This window comes from Pieris brassicae, chromosome 3 (assembly GCF_905147105.1).
Source record: "Pieris brassicae chromosome 3, ilPieBrab1.1, whole genome shotgun sequence".
Classification (NCBI taxonomy): domain Eukaryota; kingdom Metazoa; phylum Arthropoda; class Insecta; order Lepidoptera; family Pieridae; genus Pieris; species Pieris brassicae.
The window spans coordinates 6636896-6661938 of NC_059667.1; the positions used below are offsets into that span (position 1 = coordinate 6636896).

General features: G+C 31.2%; 1 protein-coding gene across 3 annotated transcripts; it reads left to right on the plus strand.

Moving 5' to 3' along the window:
* Positions 1–870: 870 nt before the first annotated feature.
* On the plus strand, positions 871–25043 carry LOC123707410 (kynurenine formamidase). 3 transcript variants are annotated; one of them, XM_045657428.1, is made up of 5 exons: positions 871–1027; positions 14354–14486; positions 19371–19472; positions 22029–22242; positions 24048–25043. In XM_045657428.1, exons 2-5 carry the CDS (start codon positions 14369–14371, stop codon positions 24505–24507), a joined length of 894 nt encoding a protein of 297 aa, XP_045513384.1. In that variant the 5' UTR covers positions 871–1027; positions 14354–14368; the 3' UTR covers positions 24508–25043. The 3 variants fall into 3 exon arrangements, with proteins under 3 accessions (XP_045513384.1, XP_045513385.1, XP_045513383.1); XM_045657429.1 differs by lacking the exon at positions 871–1027 and adding an exon at positions 10508–10676; XM_045657427.1 differs by lacking the exon at positions 871–1027 and adding an exon at positions 13894–14106.

The window sequence follows — 25043 nt, forward strand, 5'->3', positions numbered from 1 at the left end:
CAAACGATAAATTAAAAGCCGCCCGCGCGGCCAAAAATAATAAAAATAGCCAATCACAGATTAGGGTAAAAAACCGCCTTCACCGGGGAAGGCGAGGACCTTTACTTCGCACTTCGCTCACTCCAGTGAGCTTCCGTCCTGCCCTTCAGGCGATTGACCGCCCCGCGACGGCCCAAGCCGAGGTTCGAGTCTCACAGGAGACGCCCTTGCGCTAGCCGCGGGATAAAACGCCATTCTGGCCGAGCTACGCTCGCCAAAACAGCCCGAGCTGAGCTGTAAAGGCCCTTAAGGCCAACAGCGAGATTCCATTCTCAAAAAAAAAAAAAAAAATTTTAAGTTCATTTGTCTATGGTAGAATTTGGTAGAAGTATCAAATGATGAAGGAGAACGTAATAAACATAACACTTATTCATTATTTATTTATTTATCATCACTTCGTTGCATTACAATAAAAAAATTGAACATAATTAAATGAAAATGAGGGCAATTAGCGGCCTTATAGCTTTCGAGCGATCTCTTCCAGGCAAGAGCTGTAGGAAAAAAATATAGGTTACTTAATAGGTTTAGTAATTATAACACTAATTAATACAAATTAGAAATAGTGTTATTTTGATCTTTAAAAACAAATAATGACGCTACAACTTTCAACAACTTTTATTTCATTTTATATTTTTAAGGCATTATTATAAGGCAGCGTTGCAGTAGAAAGATATCTTCGACATACCAATGTTAATTCACATTATGTATTTGTCAACGTAAAAACTTTGGCAAACTTAAAACTAATTTTATTAAGTCCAAGCTGCGCTTAGTACTCGTACATATTGACAGTTCGTAAAAAGATATCAGACCATTCAGACAAGTTATGAGCTAAATAATGCCTTATCTGGAACCCACAACTAACAAGACCCCCGCCAGAGTACGTATCTCGTAGTCATACTTAGTGCGGCCGACCTGCGCCCGCGCTTCTAGTCAAACAGCTTTGTTTACAAACATTCATTTGATATCGCCTGTGCTGTACGTTTCTTAGGTAAGTGATTTAATTTATTTAATATATATACAGTATTACGTAATATTGTACATGCTTGCACTATACATGTACTTTATTGGTTTTAAAACTTAATTTTTAGTTATAATAATACCAAGTTTCCAAACCCTTATGATCATTACTACATTTTTATAAATATATATTGTAATTACTGTATATATTGTAAAACTAAATTAAAAAACATATTGATTATAAATAGGAGATATTTGTAATATTCTATTCTGTATGCAAGTGTTTTGTAATACATAGCTATGTAAATTGTTCATTATCATAAAATTGACATTTTGTTAGTGTATGATATAGTATTGTCTTTTGTTAACATAGTGTATGATAACTATATAACTAATATTTTTAATACTTTATCTGACAGTGAAGAAACCTAAAGATAATATTCTACGAAATCATGACGTTTGCCCCATATTTTACTTATATCTAATCAACGTTTTGGATTAGATGTACCGAGGCAGGCCTAGGGAGCGATTACCGGAGAAACAATTGTTCAACACCTGCTTGTCTTTAAAAATGAACATTGATACATTTATGCACTTATCGTCTATATATGTATAATATTATTATTATAATACAGAGTTACCTCCCTTTTCAGTATACAAAGTAGTAGTAGTATACAAAGTTCATTACCAAATCTTGTCTTTAGCCTTTATTTATTCCTTACAAACTAATAATATTTAATGGTTGAAACTAAAATATATCCATACTTTTTTAATTTGTTGACGAAAAGGTTACTTACTCTTAGATCTAGTTTGAAATGCAGCCAATTTTTTTTAATATTTCGAAGTATGACATATACTTCACCATGCTCAAGTCACAGTGACTTGAGATATCTATCCATATTCTTATAGATGTCTCCAACCTGCTAGCTGGTTGCCAAACGCAAGTTTTTATTGCAAATTACTTTTATTGATAACCTTAACCCTATTATATAATTAATTTTGTTTTTTTATGTTGTCGCTGTTAACTAAAGTCACGCTCGGGTTCTATAATTAAACTAGACGTAATTGCTACTAATAGTTTTTCTATAAAGTGTGCCATATGGACCTTGATGGCTTCACTTTTTTGTGACTGGTTCAATGATAATAGAGATCGTTGATTTTTAAGTTTAAAACTTATATTTCTAAACAGTTTTATTATGGGATAGAAATTATAATTATTTTGCAGAGGATTGCGCCCAGTGAAGCCCTTTATGGGTACTTCTTATAAAAAATATTTGATCTTGCCATATACAAATGGCGCTACAACCTTTTAGGTCTGGGTCTCAGATTTTTGAATCTGTTCTGTGATATTAGGCAAGCGTGCCTGACACACATACTCAACTTTAGTTCCAAGACAAGCCGTTTTCGTCTCGATGTTTTTATTCACCGTACAAGCAAATGTTAGGGCACCTAGACATAAAGTTCTTTAGTGTACAGTCGGGAATTGTAGCTATAACATGAGTGATTAGAGTTGCATGTTGAAACCACTAGGGCAATACTGCTCCTTTGTATATATCGTTATACATACATATTAATAATATGTTGTCTAAAACAAACAAACAAAATGAGTCATACTACTATTTATAATGGACAGTGCATTAATAAGTTAAAAATAAAAATAAAATTTCCTTGAAAACGGACAAATGTCATTTGGTGACATTTCCTTTTAAATGCCTTTATCGATACAACTGATAGAATAATCCGGATTATACGAGAAATACTTAATTAGATTATTTATAACACAGACCTCTATATAAAGCGTATATACCTATTGTCAGGCAAGTTCTGAGAAATATCGACACTTTGTGACACCACAGCTGGAAAACCTAAAGGCAAGCGATGTTAAGATTGCATCAAAGAGGATTAAAGAGTAATGGGGAAGTATACGAACTTGAAGAAAGTCGCCAAGGATAAAGACCAGTGGAGGTTTATTGTGGAAGAGGGCAAGACCCGTAAAGGGAGGTGGTGCCACTGGATATAATATCATGTATACCTAATGTATAAGCCAAGCCGTGCATTTTACAAAGTAAACAAGGGCAGTGGCCGACAAATCGAAAGGAAACCGGAAAAAAGGTGAAACAGTTGTCAGGCAAACACTAAATACCTAATTGCTTATATAAAAATTAACTAGATGCAACTAGAGGCATGAGATTATCTGTGGATTGTAGGGCCAATTACGATAAAAGCTAAAAAATATTTTAAAAAAGTAATCAAAATCCTAAGAGAATTACTAAGTTGCAATATGTTTTAATATTATATAAATACTTAAATCAATGCAATTCTACTATATATTATATGTCAATGAAACACTTTATATCATAAATTAAAAAAAATCAGATCATACATTTCATTCATGCCACGCCTTAAACAAATAAGATCTGTTTTATATGCAAAGAATTTGTATAAATATGTCTAGGATTTTTGCAGTTCAAGTTACTGTGCTTCATTTTCTTATTGACCGGAAACACGTTACTATAGATGTAGTACATATTTATGTAATACTGTTCTACTAAAATCTCAAATGCCTTACGAGTTGCGTGACAGTTGACTCCATAAGGAATATGACGTAACCTACACAGATAATTTGTAGCCAGCTAAGCTACCTACATAGTTTTTGTTATAATTTTAAATACCAACAAGAATGAGAATAAACGAACTAGATTTAAAAGAAAGTTGAGAATTTTAAAAGGACTTTTTACCTATGTTCTCATTTAATACTCGTTCATAAAGTGATGTAACTACATCGTCACAAAATTGGCATGCCTTGTGGGTACAAAACGGTTTTCTGGGAAGAAAACGTCCCATATCCTCCAATAGCCTTTTAGAAAACAACAAACGATTTCGTAACATATTGAAATTTGAGGCTCAAACGTAAAAGCAAATTACAGCACTCTAATTGGGACAAAATGCAAAGTTCAAGGCAATAGACGGGCTGGTAGATAGAAGATCATCCCATCCGCCGAGGAAGCTTTTAGACTAGCAATTCACGTTGTTAACTATATATACTTAGTTTAATGAAATTAAACTATGTGTATTGATTTTTTCCTTCTATCTTTGGCTCTCTAACTTTGCTGTAAGAGTACAAATATATATATAACGATAAATATGTTGGTGTAATAAGCTCTAAGGAATCTCAGTTTTGACAGTTCGTTCGGATAGATATTTAATTACAAGTAACGAGTTGTATAGTCTAGTAAACGTATAATATTCTATTCTACTCACAGCACAAATTAAATTAAATCAATCATTTAATCTTCTAAGTTTTAAGGAAGGAAGAATTATCGCCTTATCCTTGTATTATCTTAACTCCATTATTGAGTTTTAAGATCAATGTCAAAATAAGATAAGTGAGGAATTAACTTATTTTAAACTGCGTGATATTATCAATTTGAAATTAATACTTTCAATCAATTATTTTTGTTAATTACTTAACTTCGTAGAAGAGTAATTAACTTAAACGATTGATTTTATCATGAATTTTTTATAATTAAATTTTACTTTAATGATAACCTATACCTATGTTTGCGTAGTTATAAAAGTTATAAAAAAGTGGTATTATGACGAAACCCAACTTTGTTGTAGTTAAATAGCATTCAAACTTGAAATTAAGTACAAACGGCTATTGAAATAAAGGTCTTACAGATCATACAGACAGTGACCTGCCACCACAATCTTTGTGTTTGTTAAAGGCCTAAGAAATTTATAAAATATGTATAAGTATGTATTGTATAAGTAAATATTGAATCTAATTCACTGTGTGAAAATACGTCCACCTTTGATTCATCATTAGCATTATATATTATTATTATCATATAATTTTAGTTTGAGGCAAGATCCATTTAATTTGTTATCCTTGTTCGACCAGATAAGGCTAACAAAAAACAATAATTTTAATAAAGAAAACAAAATGTTTGATTAAAATATTTACTTTATTGCTTACACAGTAAAAAGAAACAATCACTTTAGCCAACAAGCTCAGTGAACCCACAGTTGTTTGACTAGCACCTACAGGTGCCATAAATCAACACATATTACAATCTATGTTGTTAATACACCAGAAAAGAATAGGAAGAAAAGAGTTAGTCGAATTGGTTCACAAATATTTCGACGGTCAGCAGGTTCTACTTAAAAAAAAATGTTTATTATGGAACATAAGATACAAGTATCACTTATTCCACGTCATTAAATCATCAGTAGACATCCCTACTCACCGGCAAAGAAGACAGAGGATGTAGGCCGAGAGAAAAGGCTGGCGTAAAACACTCGGTACTCTTTTAAAATAGCAAATCATCAAACACCACTTATTTTAAAACAAATTAATTAGAAGTAGCATGTCTAGCACTAGCCCCAGGCCTTTTTATCAACTAGATAATCGTTAACTTTGTTGTTAGAGTTTTTACACAGCTTTTCTTTAATAAATTTCTTAAATTTATTAAAGAAAAGCTGTGTAAATAAATTTCTAAATTAATAAATTTCTTAAATTTATTAAAAGGCAGGGATAAAAGAGCCTCTGGGATTTTATTCAAGAATAGTATCCCTTTTCCCAAAAAATAATTACTAACTTTAGATAGTCTAGTCTAGTCTAGTAAATTGAAGCCTGCGTTTGTTCCGAGTAATAACATTTTGCGTTCTATGTTAAAAGTGGTGCGCAGCCAAAAGCACCTTAAGTAACGCTCAGTTCAACATGGAAAAATATAATGCAACACGCATATAAACTTAAAATAACAAACATAAAACATGAGATAACCAAACTTCCAACAGAGTCAACTGGCTTTCTGAAAGTTTTGCATGAAATTTTAAATTTATGGCTTTGATATCGGAGATTGCCTGTGGTCACTTGTTTCGAAATTTAGGTGCACTGTCTCCAAAACAACCGCGAAAAGGCTTTTTGTAAGAAATTCTTAAAAGTTCTAAATTTACATCTACATAAACTTCAAAAGTCTTAGTAATGTTTAAATGTTAATTTTTAATTATTTATTTATTAACACTTCGTTGCATTACAATATGAAAATTGAACAATAACTACAAAATATCCATAAGGGCAATAAAATGTGTTTATAATTCAAACTGGGTATAAATTGAATGTCTCGATTTATTTTTATCTTAAGGTCCTTAACCTTGTAACAAAATCCCAAACCGACAACAAATATAGACTTGACAATAATGTTTTATTATGGAGTATAACTATTAAAACATATCGTTAACTACGACCATATCTGAACCCATACAACATAGGTATTTACCCGAGTCATACTAAGGGAATTTTAGTTTTAATGCCTATAATGAGGTACTTAAAATTTGGTTTACATTGAGAGCTAAATAACGCAGCGTCTTTTTATTGTCACTTTCGTCTTCAACAGAGTTGAACCTAAGCTAACCGCATCATGTGTTTGTTACGACAGAAATTAATGTTACTTTGTTAAGACAATTACAATCCATATTTCCTATTTATTTGGAACGAAAAAAAAACGTTTTAAAAACAATTAAAATACTATTATAAATATGATAAGCTTAAATCGTATTCCAATGGGTTATGCGATTAAATAAGTTATCAATTAGTAAACGTAAGGTTAACGACGAATTCTTTCCATAACTAGAGGAATTTTATATTTTACTTGAGATTAAACTTTGAGCAGTTTTAACCTGATTAAGCGGACGACCTTGACGTTGTGCGTTCGAGTTCCAGCCATGCATTGAGTTTTTCGTGTTACTACGTGGTAAAGATCTCGGGATATAGGCATATTTTAGAACTAAAACATGCGACTAGCACCACTACGAACATTACTGATACGCATAGAATTCCAAAACGCATGCATTTTTTTAATGTATTAAATAACTTATGTTATACTTAGCAAGTTTTAAACGCTTGGACATTACAATTACTAGATCAAGCATGATATTGTCTAGATCCATATACGTGTCCCTACCATCTATATTCCTCGTAATGCCGAACTAAATTGGTAGTTACGCGTTACATCTATACATAGAGTTACGTGTGTAATGTGATAAGTGTTATCAGCACTTTTTAGTTTGTACATTGGAATATTCCTAAATAATTGTGCTCTAGTGTTTTTTTGCAAAGATTAACGTTTTCGCGGTATATTATTTGGTTTTCCGTCTTATATTGAAAAATGTTAATACTTTTTTTTAGGAACTATTATTAACTTGAATTATAATCGGTCGCATTAAATACTAAATTAAGTTTTAATAACAATTGCTTTATGAAATATAATTTAAATATTTACATAATATATTTTTACAATTAGCAATTTTTATACATTTACAATTATCTTTTCAATAGTATACAATAATTTGCTTCCTGCTATCTGAAAGCTAGGGTCTACGTTCACGGTTCCTGTTCCAGACATTTGTATCAGAAAAATATTAAATAGTCAAACAAACGCTTCGAATTTACATAAGTTAGTGAACTATGCTCTATCCGTGAATAATATCAAGTTTAATAATTGTAAAATTGATTTAATTAAAATTAATATCGTCTTCGTTAAAGACTTAAGACGCCTTTGGAACTTGTACTCTGGCGCTTAAAAACATTAATGTGCTTACTACAATAAGCTTCTTAATAACCGCAAGCGGTTTACGACTTGAGAGAATAATGTTTAGGTATTTTATTTATTTGAGCACTTGTTTTGATTATTTTATACCGGCGATGGCTTTGTGGTTAGTTAATACTATTTATATACAATACTAGTTTTTTTCCTTTAAACCTGCACCACGGGGATCACATTTTAGTTTGGACAGATACTTGAATGTTCGTGCTTACGTTTAGTTCCAAATAGCCAGAGCGTCCTAGCATTGCTCTTGCATTGCTTTACCATACTTTTTCATTTCATTGTTTGTATAGATTTGTCTATTTTCTGTGTAATTGGTTAATCTCCATCGATAAACGTCACCGTGACAGAATCAAGCTGGTAAATATCACCAAACTCTTAAAATGTTTAAAATTCAAGCCTTAAAATGCTTATACATTTAATTTAGTATGTCAATTTTAAATTGCTTTTTTTTCTTCTATAGCGCTATTTATTCAAATGCATATTTTAAAACAATCTCGTAGTTTTCATATTACGATAATTAAATAATTGAAAAATTGAGACAATTTGGTTTTCTTTTTGCATCATAATGGGTTTTCTTGTTAAACAATTTCACAATATAATGTGTTATAACATAAGGCTTGACCATTATCATCTTCAATTAACAGCTGATTGGTCGCTCGTATGGTACTCACCTTGGAGCGGTGAATGACCCCATTTTTGATTTCTAAAACAATAGCGCGTTCAATGGATTACGAACAATATTTATGTACTTTTGTTAAAATTATTTCCAAGGTTTTGTCTAATATTAAATTATAAATTGTTGTCTTTTTTCATTTTCACCATATGCAATTCAACGTAGCAATAGTATGTTGTCAATCTTTAAAGTTTGAAGTCGGTAAATACTTGTGTTTATAGCAAATCAAATTTTAATCCAGGCTTGACATAATATAGGCAAATAAAATATTTCTTGTGGAGGAAGCAAGCGACCTCCAACTCGAAGGCCCCAGTGGCGATCACGATCTTGATTTCGTCTTCAATGTACAATATTTTAAACCAATATTAGCGAATCAAAATAACGTCTTCTGAATATTTTATTCTAGATCTAAAAATATACATCGAAAGAGTGTAGGTGCGAAAATTATTGCCCGATTATTTTGAGTCAAAAGTCTAAATGAATGTATGTTAATAAAAAATAGTTACCTTAAATCATCAATGTCCATTAATAAATAGATTGTCCTTGATATTATTTCTTATTTGTTATTTCCTTGTTTAATTCATTTACGTTCTAATAATTTGTCGTTAAAATAATTTTATAGTACTTAGCAATACAAGACATCATTATTACTGTAGATTGTATAGATAATCCTTGTTAGTATTCTCTCTAGCCTCATCTATCACATAGTCGCACCTGTACCCTGCGCTTAACCACCAAATTAGCTCAATTAATAAAATTAAATCTCGATTACTACAAATTTAACCACAGATATAGAAAATAGAAATCGCTTGTCATCAGATGTTTCTCAAATCATCATTTTCTTGAATTGCCTCAAATAGTTAAGAATATTCACTTTTTCAAAGTGATACGAAAGTGATTGGTTTAGTACTTCGTCTAAATTTTCAGTCTATGAAAAAGTATTGACAAATTTTGACATTTGACATATGAATCGTAAATATTTTGTTCAATACTCGGTGACATATTGCCGGCTAAATGTCAGGGAGGTTATCTATTAGATATAATAGCTTATAATTTGCGTGTCTACATGTGAACCACACGGATTATTTAAAAGGACCTCAATGAATTGAAAATGCTCTTTAGATCCTAAAAAATCATCAACTTTACTAAAATAGTGAAATTGTTCTCTTTTAACAGAGGTAACTTTTTTTGTCGTTCAGTCAGATAGATTATTAAGCTTTTTAAAGAAACAGATGCAGTAAGCTTCATTTTATGTAAATATATATGTATACATTAAAGGTATATGTATTTTAAATGTATTTTTATTAAACTACTCCATAGAAACTTTTCGCTTTTCTGCAATAAAACACCCTAGAAAAAATGTTTAATTTTATTAATTCTCTCCATAAAAACCTCAGAGTAAAAAAATACTCGAATTGGTCCAGACGTCTCAAATTTTGCGCTTAGCAACATATTTTGCAATTCCTTTTTATTTATATATATTTAGGTTTATTAAATATCGATATTGTATTATCAGTCATGCATGTAATACAGCAAGCACTAAGGTGCATTTAATATTGATCACGTGTGTATCATCATTATTATTAATAACAACTGATAATACATTATAATTATACAGAGTCCAGTGAACATTGTATCATTATATAAAACTTGAAACATATTTTTTATGAGAAATAAAACTTAAAGATATTCTACATGACGTACAAGAGTGTACATCAAAGACAAAAGAGATAAAATGCAGTTTGTGAAATTAAATATACATATTTTGGATGATTTATAACAAAGGCAACGCATATCACGTTTATTAACAGACTAATTAAGGTATTTTTTAATACACAAAATATAAACTCGTACATGAGAGCGTACCTGTTTCTAAACGCACTTGCCTTCTGCCATTTAACTAATAACTATCTTGACATTTGACTAAAAACAACAGAACTTACAAACATGTTAGCTTTACGATGTTTCAAACTGTGATATTATTTAATCGTAAACTGTTATATTAATCAATATTACTATTAAAAATAACTTTTAAAGGTAAATTAAAATAAATTAATTTTAATTTTTTTTGAATACATATATTTGTTAAAATATTGTAGTCGCTATGGTAAACGATCTTCTACTTCTACATATATGCGTTTCATCTACTACCTTGTTATGTACTTAGTACCTACACATTCACACAACAGGATCCAATTTAAATGAATTTTAGTCCGCGCGGTCGCAAGGTTGCGACATCAGCGCTACAGATACTGAGAGAAGTACATCTCGCATACAAAAATGTCATGAACGGTATATTGGAAGTTGCAGTACGCGCGCTGTTTCTCACAAGTACAACCATTATAAACTGGTTTTGTATTCATTCAACCATTTACCTGAAATAGACCGTCTCAGAGGTAACGAAATTATCAAATTACTTTGCTTTTAAATGCATGGAAAAATTCTATAATAGGATTAGATATTGAGCTGGTATAAAACAGGTGCAACAACATATGTCTCTGTGTATAAATTTATTTATTGAGCCAGCTTAAAACGTAGTCAACGCTCGGCACATTGATAAATTGGTACTTAAGAAAAACGAACTACTAGATTTAATGTGACACGCACTTATGGGCATGTTATGTTTGCTGAAAAGAAAAAAAACCTCGATTCATAAATTGTAAAAACTAAAGAAAAATTGATTTCAAAGTGTCAATGCCAAATATAAATTTCGGTGAGTTTTGGCCAAAACGCGTTTTTCTTAAAGTACTGTATAATAAACATATAAAAAGAAAAAATGCATATAGGTAACAATGTACACTTATGTTAGTAAATTACTGCTTCTAAATTTACATTGACTGCCAGTTCTCAAATCAAGGGCATATAATGGACGAGAAGAGTAATGAGCTCTCCGACACTGTTTTAAATCACCAAGGATTTTGGAAGTACCACAAATATTAATATTACTTCCAAATACCACAATTCAATATTTGTGTCGTAGTACTCATTCAACTATTTTCATTATAAAGCATAGTCCTTCGTTTAAAGCGACCAAAAATAACTGTTTATGTTTTTTGTTCGCCCGACAGGTATATTTAGCATTTAAAAAGCCGCTAATTACTTACTGTACGATATGCGATGCATAAACACTCTTGTGTTTTTTTATATAAAAAAGGGATTCTCTATATATAGATGCTAGGCGCATTAATATTTATACAAATTAATAAAATTTGCTGTTTTTAAAAATATTTGACCCAAGACCTAACCTAACATTAATTATTAAATTTATTTTGACATTCTCGTTTCCGATAATGTCCAATAACATAAGTATGAACTCTTCAATAAGTCAAGTTAGTTTTTTGTTTATCCAGCGTCACAACTCCACTACTAATGTTATCTTAGTTATAAATCATATTAAAAAAAATTAAAGCTAGTTGTTTCCCAGCTTCAAACATAATATTTCATTTAACATATTTCTGAACCTATCCATACAACAACTAAATCATAAATAATACGCTATATATATTTATACGCCCTATTTGAGTACAATTTTAGAAACATAATATCTAGATATATCACAATGAAACCGGCAATATTGCAAATGCTGTTTGCAGTTGAGTTGTTGGCAATGATGCTGCGATTTAGAGGCAATATTTCACTCACAGTAGAATAATTTTTCCCATCCATTTCCAATATGCAATAATATTATTTTTCTGATACGGACTGTCTAAATTAACACAGATTGACCGTCCTCTTTATAAGTTGTAAAATTATTGTAATTACGATACAATGTTTTGAGTAGAACATTCATACTTTTTTTCTCTTATTGTGTATTCCATTTATGGCTAAGTTTTCATTATAGTAGTTTTTTGTAAAATATAATTTAAATTAGATGGTACGAAATAAATAAATGGCCTAATATAAAAATTTCATAACGTATATAATTTACATCATTGTTATCAGGTTGTTGACTAAATATATACAGTTTTAATTACTTTCGATACTGCGTTGCGTTTAATAAGCAACTTTTTCGCGGATCCCGGTACTGACAAAATCTCTACAGCTGAACCATGAATGAGCGAGTGTGTGACTCGAAATAATTATTTGGTATTAATATTTTAAATGTTTTTTGGTTTGATGTTGTGTTTTGTGGTTCTATATAAGGTTTTGTATAGTTTGTATTTTAAGGTGTAAATACTGACAAGCTAATTGGTTAAATAAATAATAAATATAAAGTTGTAGGGTGATATGATGTATCGTATAGACTTCCTCGACGAATAGTACAAAAAAGTATTTATTTCGAAGCCTTTCTTTCTGAATTTAGATCCGTTTATCAAGCAAAAAAAAACAAATGCATAAAGAAAAGAGCCTACCAATTTTGAAACATCAGTTGAGCCTGCCCGTTTGCTTATACTATAAGACTTTCATGTTGCAACAAAATTAGTATCGAAAGCAATTAAAACTTTATAGATTTGCAATTGATGTCAACAACCTGATAACAATGCTGTAAATTGATTTATCTATTGTACACATGTGACTTTAATAAGTCCTATAAATTCATTGATACCCTTTGTGTTGATTAAATTATCTATGTAGTTAACTGGAGTAGTTCGATACTTAATTATCTAGCTGATGTTTGGACGGAGAATATAAGATTATTTTAAACTGCCAGTACTTATACAGCTGATCTGTACGATTACGTGATATTTATTTTTGTTTTTTTTTAGTATTTGAGGATTTCACAATCTCTAGGTAGTCTACTATGTGCGACTTCCATATTATAGAAAACGTATGGCATTTGACACAGGACAACTGGAGTCATACCGCTAAAGACTATTTACTGATAAATCTTCATAGATAACGCGGGTACAATAAAAAGTTAATCAATGTGTATATGTGTAAAATTTGTTCATTTTGTATTTTATAAATTTGCATTATTTATAAATAAACTCAAAACAATGTAAATTGTCTAAAGTCATAGTTTTGCTCGCTACCTCTGGTAGTGATTGGGCTTAACGAGCTTGACGAACTGCAGATAGAGGGTTTTTTACTGACGAGGGAGCACAATTTATTAATAATGTTTAAAGAACTTTATTTCCCATTACAAAATTATATTTTATTTACATGAGAAAAATTATGTATGTACGAGCGAGATACACGTCCAAATTTCACCTCTTTAAATAATTTGTGCGCGGCTTCAGCAAGATAAGCAAACTCGCTCGACGACAATACCTTGCTTGATACTGTTAATATGTGTATTACCTGAACGTCTTCAAAAACATCTGAATTAATATGTCCAATCACTGAGGGTATTTTGTGGATCCAGACAGGCAGTCAGTGCACACATAAATATATTATAAATTTAAATGTAAACTCATAAGCGATTATTTCAATCTTTTTTATCGATAAACAAATGCTATTTACATTTGAAATATGAATATTTTTTAATAATAATACCAAACAAGCAATAATAATAAACATACCGTTAAATGCTAAGTCGTTACAAACAACAAGTGTTCGTCAAGTGAAATCGGAACGGGTCAGTAGTATTATAAAAAGCCTACGCAGTTTTACGCAATGATTTGGAATCATCAAATTTTCACACAAACCAGTCTTAAATTTCCACAATACATTTACATTCTGTCTACCACAGCCGAAACAATTCAACGTAGATTAGATTATTTTATGTCTTGCAAATGATATCACTATACCTTCTTCGTGTTACTTAGTTTATTATCGTGTTTAGTGTTTTAGTTATCTGTGGTGTAAGTGAAAATGCGCAAAATTATATTTATGTTGAAAATATTGTATAAATGGATTGTGACTTCGAAGCCGAAACAAAATAAGGTTTGGCAACTTTAAAGCATGTATAATAAATATTTTGAATAAATCTTCCAACCAACAACTATTTTCTTTTAAAATATTATTTCAGAGTATAAATAATCGTATTTAACACCGTCTTCGTAGATGTCCACTACGAGTACATTGATTGACCGCACTTTTTAAACAATTTTATTGTATATTTTAATAATTTTACAAAAAAATTACGTATTAGTTACTTTGCACTATTTCATTGTTAATATTTGTTCGAAAGGTTGAAGAAAAGAAAATGGCGCTTATATTTGAAGAAATGGATCTGGAGAAGGAGTATTCTCCAAGCAGGTGGTCGACCAGATTTAATTCCGCGCAAGAAGTTCTCCACCACCACGTTGCCTTTATAACTTCAGGTAAAGATAAACTTTAGTATTATTATTAGTATGTTATTATTATATATTATATTAAATATATATTATATATTAAAACTATGCGATACTATTAAAGTTCACTTTCACATTCTAAAAACGTTATAGTTTCGCTGCGGGTTAAAACCAAATTATGGCCGTACGCATCAAACACCACGTTAATCCGTTACTAAAGTATTCTATAAATAACACGTACAAATATAGCAGCATTTCAGGCAAGGAAGCCACAAACTATTAAAGTTATTATAATTAGTGAATTTTTTTAATATATTTTTTACAGAAATACTTGATCAGTCTATGTATATACATTCTATATCTACTACAGTCTATATCCAATACAGTAAAAAATAAATCAATCAATCAATGGCTTTTTAAGTCTGGGCCTGAGTTTACCGCATCTGTTTTATGATTATATGTTAATCGAGTAGGCAAGCCGGTTTCCTCACGGTTTTTTACCTTCATACTGCTCATAAATACACTAAGCCTGGCATATTTCATATTAATTTATTGTGTTAATTCACGCTGTTGATTTTGTGAACAAAAAAATCAGTTCGTTCATCGAACAAAGTAGGAAGTTATTATTTCATTCCGTCTGGCATTAGATGCATCCTTTGGCATTATAGTTAGAGGAAAATCGTTTAAAATTTTATCAATGCCAATATCTTAGTATTTAAATTCGCAATTTGTTTATCAATCGATTTTCTATACTCACTAGCACGACGGTTTACTCTTTATCGTGAAGTTGTATATAATTTTTTTAAGAAGCTGTGTTTCTATGCACAGGCATGTTGATCTGATAAATGGTTCAGCAACATGCATCATAATTATTGTTACTAACACGGTCCAATTTTTAGTAAATTTGGCAGTGATTTTTCAACGTCAAGTAACATGTTGTATGACTCAAAACTTAGCGATTAAAAAGAGTGGCGGAAAATTTGTTGCCAGTTGAGTTGACTTGCAAACTGGTAATAAATGTACATTAAGAATTAATTTAACTTCATATCTGACGTTCATAAGTGTACTTGATATATCATATGAATAAAGTTATTTTGAATTTGACATTGTTCACGAATGACATCCTACAGAACAATGAAAATTTTACGCAGGAGTGAATACAAAAAAAAGATAATTAAATGTATGGAAATGCAAATACTGATGTATTTATATCAAATGCGATAATATGCTTATTATGTTTATTGGCACAGTAAACATTGTTACTAGACGATAGTATCTGCCTATAGATAGCAATCTAATAATTAAATGCAACATATTCTACCTTTAACAGTATATTTTAAAAACGGGGCTAAAGTTAGGCAAAGTAACTTTATGATTATTAAAACACTGTCGCAAGGAAGAAATTATCTAAAAATAAATACACATTTCGTGTAACGTTGTATGGACAAGACACTTTACCATTCATTCCTTCACATTCATCATGCAATAGCCTAAGATTATGGAAAACAGACCCAGGCCCATCGCACTAAGTGGCATAAGTGGCCGCTGAGCAATAAACAACAGTCCTTGGCTTTTCCTTATAAAATGAATACTTATTTAAACAACTTTGTGATGTACTTCATAAAATTTTTACTATTGTTACTTCAGTACCTTAGCTTCAATGTATCGGATGGGTACGTCAAAAGGGTGATTTGGTGTATTAATTTAGCTAACGAAATACATAGGATAGCAGACCTTTTTCATTGTCCGTTGAGTGAACTGGCAAAAGTTCTATTCTTTGTTAGTGCCTATAGTAGTTAGTTAATTTCTTGTATTGAAAGAAAACACCTTTTAACCGGATTGAAGTTATGTATTATTATTATAAACGTTTAATTTTAAATTTTTCCGATTTTTTTTATAGCTTCAATCGGGTTAATAGGTGTTTTCTTTCAATGTGTAAAGGCTATGGTAACAAAAGACAATGTGCAATATTTTCTTGTATTTTTTATTATGTAATTTTGTTTTTCCTAATTAATTTCGTATGTTTCTTTTTTTTGTTTCGTCTGCAAATTTTATTCACTTATTGTTCGCTCTTGTCTATTTAAAGTCACCTGTAAGGGCAGAAGTGTTTTTATAAATAAATAAAATTTGTTTGCAAACATCGATAATAAATAATAATAATATGAAAAATGACACAACTTATGCTCAATGTGGCTTGTTATGTATTTCCTTTGTATCACCTTACATGGGGTAAAGAATTTTGTCGTATATTACTCCGTGGTTTTATTGGTATCGCTTTATCAGATTATATTACATTTGCTATGTTTTCTTATCATAAATACTTATTTGTTTATATGAAGGCCACGGTCGCATTTGCCGATACACTCTTTTAATGCCCACGAGGATTTGTTTTAATTGAACATACATTAAGAATATATAACATTTCAATTCACGCATTTCACAATGTTGACACATTATGTTCTACATCCGTGTGCTGTATGTATGTGTGTATGTCCTGCCACGTGCGCTGTAGAAGCTACAAATACAAAAGAAGCACACTGCAGGTCTCATTGAAAACATCGTACTATAAACATTTAGGATAAAATTTATTTTATAATTTGTTATTGGAAAAATAATCAATAGAGAGCTTACCTCAGCTGTACATTATACTGTTAAGAAATAAATAAAACACCAAAATAATTCTTATGAAACACTAAAAGTTTAGTTCCTGTGGCAGTCTATTTTTTATACTGACAGCATTTCCTCTTTGTATTGCGTAACTTCTTCGTTGAGCCAGAAAAGCCTGGTGCTTTTGTGTGTATAGTGCATAGACATTCTCAACGAAAATTGTGGAATGTCTATGCACTTAAGCCTCATGGTCTAAGAGTCTTTACTCCATAACACATGAACGGTGACACAGTTATTTTTATGTTAAGAAATCACTGAGATCTACTTATATAAATGATTGTCGGAGACAAACACTTCCTGCAAAAGTGATTCACTGTAAAAATATTAAACTGTATAAAATTTATTGCCTGATGACCTGTGATATCACTACAGTAAATGTGTTCACACACAGTGTGTCTTTTGTCTCAGACGCATATAGGTTCAAATTTATTAAATAGCAACCTTCATAACAAAACATAACTGCGTAAACATGTCTTACGCAGTTTCTACGCTTGAATCGTTAACACGTGACAAACTGTATCTTGATACTATAATTACTTGCCTTCGATTGGACCGGTTTACATAAGTAATGCCAGCTTTAAACGAAGACTAAAATTTTATTAAAATGCCAAATAACTTCAAGTTAGCTAATTGAAATAAATGAACTATTAGGTGTAATAATAATAGCGCTGTGTTTTATATTAAAATAATAGTTTGATCTAAGCAAGATGTCTCGAATATACCATGGTTTGTATGGCTTAATTATCATAAAGGCCGTTCGTTTCAAATACATTCGATTATATTAGCTATTATTATATGTTCGGGAAGTATTTTTTTATACCTGCACGTATTTTCCCTTCAATATCTAATCTAAAAGTATAGGTTGATGACGCAAAATGTGCCCGAGACTTTCGACTTTTCGTTTTAATTACAGTCGATATAAACTTCCGCATTACGTCAATTGCGACATAATGTTGTGATTTAAATAAATGCCTCGAAAACAACTGTATATAAACAAATTAATTTTAAAATAAAAAAAACTATGTATGTAGATATAACAAATGCTGCTCACACAATTCTTTACACAAGGAGTCCCTTGTGTCTTGATTCATTCTAAATATAACCATATTAAATAACAATGTGAAAATAACATTATATAATATTTAGTATTGGGTCATTAAGAGTGAAAACAATATAATAGATAATGTTTAAATTAGTATTTATGATTACAAAGTACCAAGACCAAGTACAGTTCTATAATCTGTGCCAGGTTCAACAATCAATTTTAATGTCATTCAGTTAAGTTACATTCGGAAAGGCAGCGGTAAGTGGGACTTGCTAAATCGTATAATGAAGTAGGCGGTCTATAATACAAAACATCTTAAGATGAATGCTAGAAATTGCCTCATTTACAAAAAATCTAATATGTAAAGGAATATTAAAGAGCTAATACGAAAGAGGAAAGATTTGTTTGTTTTAGTACATTACATTGGCTTCAACGGGATGGATTTGAATCCTATGTAATCCTTGATAAACATAGATTATAGAATATTTAAATATAAATTAAGCATTCGATTGATATTTTCGATATGTGGTACGATGTGAAATAAATACATACTAAAGCTGTACTGTGTACGCTGCGGAAACTATACAGCAAAGTAATGTAATTTTATAGACGACATCAATATCTATAAAAATATGTGTGTACACGCGTTAAAAGTTATACTTCTTTGGTGTAACAAGATAAATATCTTTTTAAAATTTAAAATTTTCGACTTATTCTACGTTTGTAGAAAAAACGATATCGACAATAGAAAACAGGAAATAATACATTGAAAGTTTTATTATAACGCATTACGTAGTTAAGTTAAGTTATTTAAATATCACAAAAATATATTTCTACATAATTAAAGAAATGGACATTTTTTATTTTCATATGTTGACTATGCTAACTTCAGGGTGTCGGTTTTTAGGGACGGTGTGCGCGTGCATCGTAAAAATTTACTCTCATCATTTTACCCTAACGCACCAAAAGAAGTATAACTTCAAAAAGATTCAATTAATTAAAAAAAATTGAATTATAAGCCTACGCTTAAAAAGTAAATCAGCCTAAAGCCTATCGTACTCTTTCGCCTCTCTCTGTTTAATTGTATTTACGCTGTGTTGAAAGGAGATATATATTACTTTAGAACGGTGTTATTAGATTTATTTCGTTTTTATCAGGGTGTTGATATACAAGTGAATTAATAACGAATTTTGATATTTCAGCAAGCGAGACGGCTGTCAACAATGTACCACATAAATTGGAGATCGAATACGGGTCAACGTTGGGACAAAAATTGGACATTTTGGGCACAGATCTTCCAGACGGTAAGATTTTCATGCTTCATTAGCTTCACAGTCGTGGGACGACGTAAAAATATTTGCTGTAAATTTATTTATGAAATTACGCACGAGCCCAGAAGACAATATAACAAATTAACATTGCTGTCCGATAGGGACGTGCAATTGACATAATAATTAAGTTCTCATGAAAATAAAATCGGCATTGGATAATGATAATAAAGTTATTAACTTAGTAGTTAATTAGATTGTGTGGATATATTAGTATACATCCACACAATCAAATATTACCCGATATCAATTATTACGCTTATTAGCATTTTAATCGCTTTTCATAACCCGTTCAAATAATTGACGTGGCAATGACCAATATAATAACAACTGTAAAAACCAGCTTAATAATAAAACAATTTTTCTGCCACATTATGTGTAGCCATGCCCTGCGTCGTAAACGGTACTTTGAGTCGCGCTTTGTGCGTCAAAAATGTGTGCGTCGTACTTAAAAATTCAGAACGTCGCGGAAGTATTTCGAAATTATTATTTCCCTAAGAAAATGTTTGGTTAAGAGAGTTCCAACTCTAAAAGGGCAACGTACTCCTGTGTGAGAGTTTCTATGAACACTTCACTATCACTTAACATCAGATGACCCGCCCGTATGTGTTGTATTATCTAAGTATCACTAGAAATCTATGAAATTCTAATGATGGGGCAATTTTCTTATGAGTAAATTAGTCTAAATGTATATACAAATTAGAAGAAATATAAGATTTAGTGTAGTTTGATCAGTGGTCCTTAGATTTGCGCGTTCAAACTCTTCAGTTTTACATTATTAGATCTATGGGCTAAGAATAACGTTGGGTCTTCAACACCATCGAGGAGAGCAGGGTTGACCTTGAGGTTTTTGTCTGCGACTCTCATCTCTCCCTACGCGATCTATGTGCGTTCGGTGAAGAGAAAAATCGTGAGGAAACCAGCACGTTTTAGACCCAAAAAGTTGACTGCATGGGTCTGGCACAGAAGGCTGCTCACCTAGTTGTCTAATAAGAAGAATAAGAGATCATGAAACGGAACAGAAATCTGAGGCCCAGACCTAGCTGGTTTCAATATTATCCATAATTTATTACCTACTAGAATCGGTACGTTATCGTGATTATGTAGATTTTTTTGTTAAACGATTTCCAAGTACATTTAACGTGTTTTGTATTACTTGATTGTTCATACTTGTATTGAATTCGTGTTAAAAATCTCTTGCGTCACAGCTTTGAAGGATTTGTACCGTTTAATTCAATTAATTTTGCTAATTACCTATAAATTACGTAAGGAAATTATTTGCTTCAACGATCGTATTTCTTTGTAAATAATTGAATCGAAAGTGATTCTATTGCGTTAGCGTATAAGATATGAACAATGAATGCTGTACAATTTTGTTGCGCAGTTATTTTATAACTATGGTTTTCTATAAGATTTCAAAATATGTCACTAGAAATTTCATTTAATAAGGTTAAATAAACATGATTTACGACTCAAATGGTTATATATAATATTTTGTTTTCTTTTTCGACACGTTGATTATTTGTCACTTATAACTTCCATAATCATAGATCAAATAATATAAATTTATATAATTTGTTTTTTACCTATAAAAATCTGTTTAAAAGGGTATAAGCAAGGTTGTTTTAGTAACACTTGTCGTGAATTAATCTCGTTTAAGTGTTCTATATGCAAATTGGTTTCGGCCTCGGATTCTAATATCTGTGCATTTTTAGGGCAAATACATCTTTTTTTAGGGCAAATACATGATTGGTCTACTCACTATTATTCATGATGGGTCCAATGACTGCAACCCTGGCAACATTACATTTGGCGTATTACTCTACTAATACAATATGATAGTACTAATGCACTAACTTGTTTTAATATTTGCTGAGTAATTAGTAATGTTTGGCGAAACAATTAAAAAGTCTGATAATGTGGGAATCACAAGGAATTTGATTCATTTATTTACTTTATTTAATGACGTTTTATCGATTGCTCCTTTTTGTGTATAGAATTGATTTCATTCTGGTAAGATAAAACTATACTTTACTCCAAGTCTTATAAAGTTTTAATATTTGAATGATCCAGCAGTTCTAATGAAAATATGTTACTATCATATTAACAGGCTATCTATTAACACCTGTGATTTTGAGTATTTGCGAAATTAAACAAAATTAATATTTTTCATCGCATGCTCGCCTATTGTTGTTTGAAAGCTAAGTTATCGGCACCAACGGGATCGAATTATGCTCGGGTAGATAATTTCTTATCCAATAATGGAACCAAAGACCGCCTATTATACGATATATATAACGTTATATAAGGCATGTATCATTAACCACTAACGGATGTTATCATTCTCAATAAGAAACACTTACCCATTGTTAAAACCTTAAAGGACGACAAGATAAAATTCTTTTACAGCAAGCAAGAGCCTTTCAGCAACACCACTTTTCCAATAGCGACAGTGGGTCACGCCAGCCACGAAATAATTTCGTCTAGGACGACCCACAATACTAGCGTACGAATGTGTGTTTCTACTTGCAGATGCACCAATACTCGTCTTCATACATGGTGGCTACTGGCAGGAGTTATCCAGAGAAATTTCCAGATATCCAGCGCTCCCGTTATATAATTCCAGAATCAAGACCATAGTTGTTGGTTACGATCTGTGTCCTGCAGCTACGTTACCAGAAATAATTCACCAAATACAAAAAGCCGCAAAATTCGTCTTCGAATACGCCGAAAAGATGGGATCTAGGTAAGTTAAGCTGATTTTAATTTAATCTTAAGTTAATCTGATTAACAAATATATAAAATTCGTGTGGGCCGAAAACATCGTGAGCAAAACCCAGACCAAGGGTTTTAGCAACACAGGGTTTTTGAAAGGTCGATCATAGATTTGATCGTTTCACTATGCGGCCAAAGATTTCATGGGCAAAATTCAATTGCTTAATTTAATTTTTAATTTAATTTAAATTTAATTTAAAAGCTATTGTTAAACGCTAACGCCTGTACATTATCGTTTAGCAAAAATGTTTATTAATATCAAGGATTTTTATGGTAAAACAGTAGGACCTCTTATACGAATTCACAAACAGCGCGCCTTGCACTTTAACATTATATTGCTAAATAGACTGGATCGTCTCCAAAATTTCTGTATCAGATTTATATTCGGTCTAAGAAAGTACCATCATATCTCTGCGTTCCGTAAGCGGCTAGGCTGGTTGCCAATTCGACAGCGACGTGATACTCATGTTCTTCATCTCCTATATTCCATCCTGTTCAACCCTAAAACTCCTTCCTATCTCAAAAATGATTTCAATTTTTTGGGAGCCCATAACTATAGCTTACGCTCTTCCGAAAACTATACCCTTGAAATCCCATCTCATAACTCCTCCTTTCTTGGCGATTCCTTTAAGGTCTCCGCAGTTAGGCTATGGAATTCACTTCCCGTCCCTATTCGCTTAGCTCCTTCTTTATCTTCCTTTAAATTTCTTCTGTACAAACATTACCTGTCCACATTGTATCCCTAACTTTCTTACTAACTACTAAGTGACGTGAGACTTATCTTAAATTATCGTGATTTATGTGTCTTTTTACTCTTTAATGTATCTTTAATATTTTATTCCTGTTTAGTTTTTGTTTTAATACCTGTGTATTACATGTATTTTGCACAACTTGCCTATCTTATTTAATACATTTCTTTTTTCTTTACTCACAGTGGTTGCCTGGAAGAGATTTTGATTTTGATTTGAGATTTTGCCCTCCTTTTGATTTAATTATGTTAATTTTTATTTTTATTTTGTAGAGTAACGAAGTGTAAATAAATAAATAAAATATATATTACATAGCTTTACTACTATTTATTTCATGCTTAGTTTGTATTTGATGTCTTAGTATGGGTAGAATAGCCAAAAAAACTCGTTCATGTTATTTCTTTTTCACAACTTTTATTCCACTCACATTACATACATTTTTAACGTTTTATTCAACTTATTTACACGACTATTATAGTAATCATACTAAAAATAGTATCAAAGTCAATAATTTAATCTGTTTTTATAGTTATTTCACTTCGATAAATAAATATTATTGTAAATAAAACAAATATAAATGCAAGTATTAAAAAGTAAATACATCTAAGTATATACTCTAATTATATAGACATCTATGCATGTAATAAAAGGTTATATATTGTGATGCCACAAAAGCCACGGAAGGCGATATACTGCGCATTAAAAATGAATATTTATAATTCGGCTTGGTTTAAACCCTGTTTGTTTTGGCGCCAATACCACAGATCACATAAATCACTTGATTGTCCATAGAGTATATTTTACACATAAATGCAGTCTCATGGGGATTAGTAACTATGTGTAAATAAATAGTAGGTATTTTTATTTTTGTATGTTGCTATATAGCTAAAGAACTAACGTAAAAATAAAAAGCTTTATTTTCTATTTATTTACTGCATACGGTATCAACATTTCTTGTTTCGTATAATATCCGTCCATTAGATAAAATAAAATAAACTGTATATCAAAAGTGTTGTGTTAATTTCAGAGGTGTATATTTCGCTGGACATTCAGCTGGTGCGCACCTGGTCGCGAAGTTGTTAGCGAATGCCGACTTCCTTGACAACACGCCAGGCACGCAGCGTCTACAGGGAGCTTTTCTCATTTCGGGGGTGTACGATTTACGAGAGCTAGTACACACCTCAATCAATGACGCCGTTCAATTACCGGCCGAGTGGGCTGTACCCCTCTCTCCCCAATTCGACTGTTTCGTTCATTTACAAGTACGAAGGGTAAGAGTTTTCATTTTGGCGGGTCAAAACGATAGCCCAACGTTCAAGAAACAATCGAGAGAGTACTTTGAACTACTACATAACACTTGCCTCATGCAAAACATGTACTTGGAAATAAAAGACGACATGGACCATTTCGACATTGTCGAGTGTTTCGCTAACAATGACAATTATCTAAAGAACTTGATGGTGCATGACGTTCGTAAACATTTATAATGTGTTTGTTTGTTACAATGTATTTTTAGTTCTACATTTTATACGATTAAATGTAGGAACTGAATAGGATAAGGTTATGACTCCACTAAGAATTTACTGCAGGCTTATTGTGTAGGCTGAATCCAAGAACTACAACATCATTGATCGACGATATCTAATTTTTATGTTGTTCGTTAAATATCCGTAGTGTGATGTTGCTAACTACGAATGATGTGGTAGTAAAACGCAATATTGGCATCAGAATTATTATTGAAGTTATTGGGTAAGCCCCCATTCAGAATTTAATGTTGAGTTGGTAATGTATAAGCTTCCAACCTCTTGAGTCTAGACATAAATCAACCACCTCACTGGAGCCGTAACTGAGTGCGAAATACGTGAATTTAAAGTATGAAATGATTTTAATGTAGATCCGCTAGTTATAATATTTTATATAAAGTTTAAATAAGTAAGATTTCGAATTTATTTTAATAAAGCTGCCATTAATATGAACAAAATTGTTGTACATATTTATGAAATAAATTTAAAGTAAACGTTGA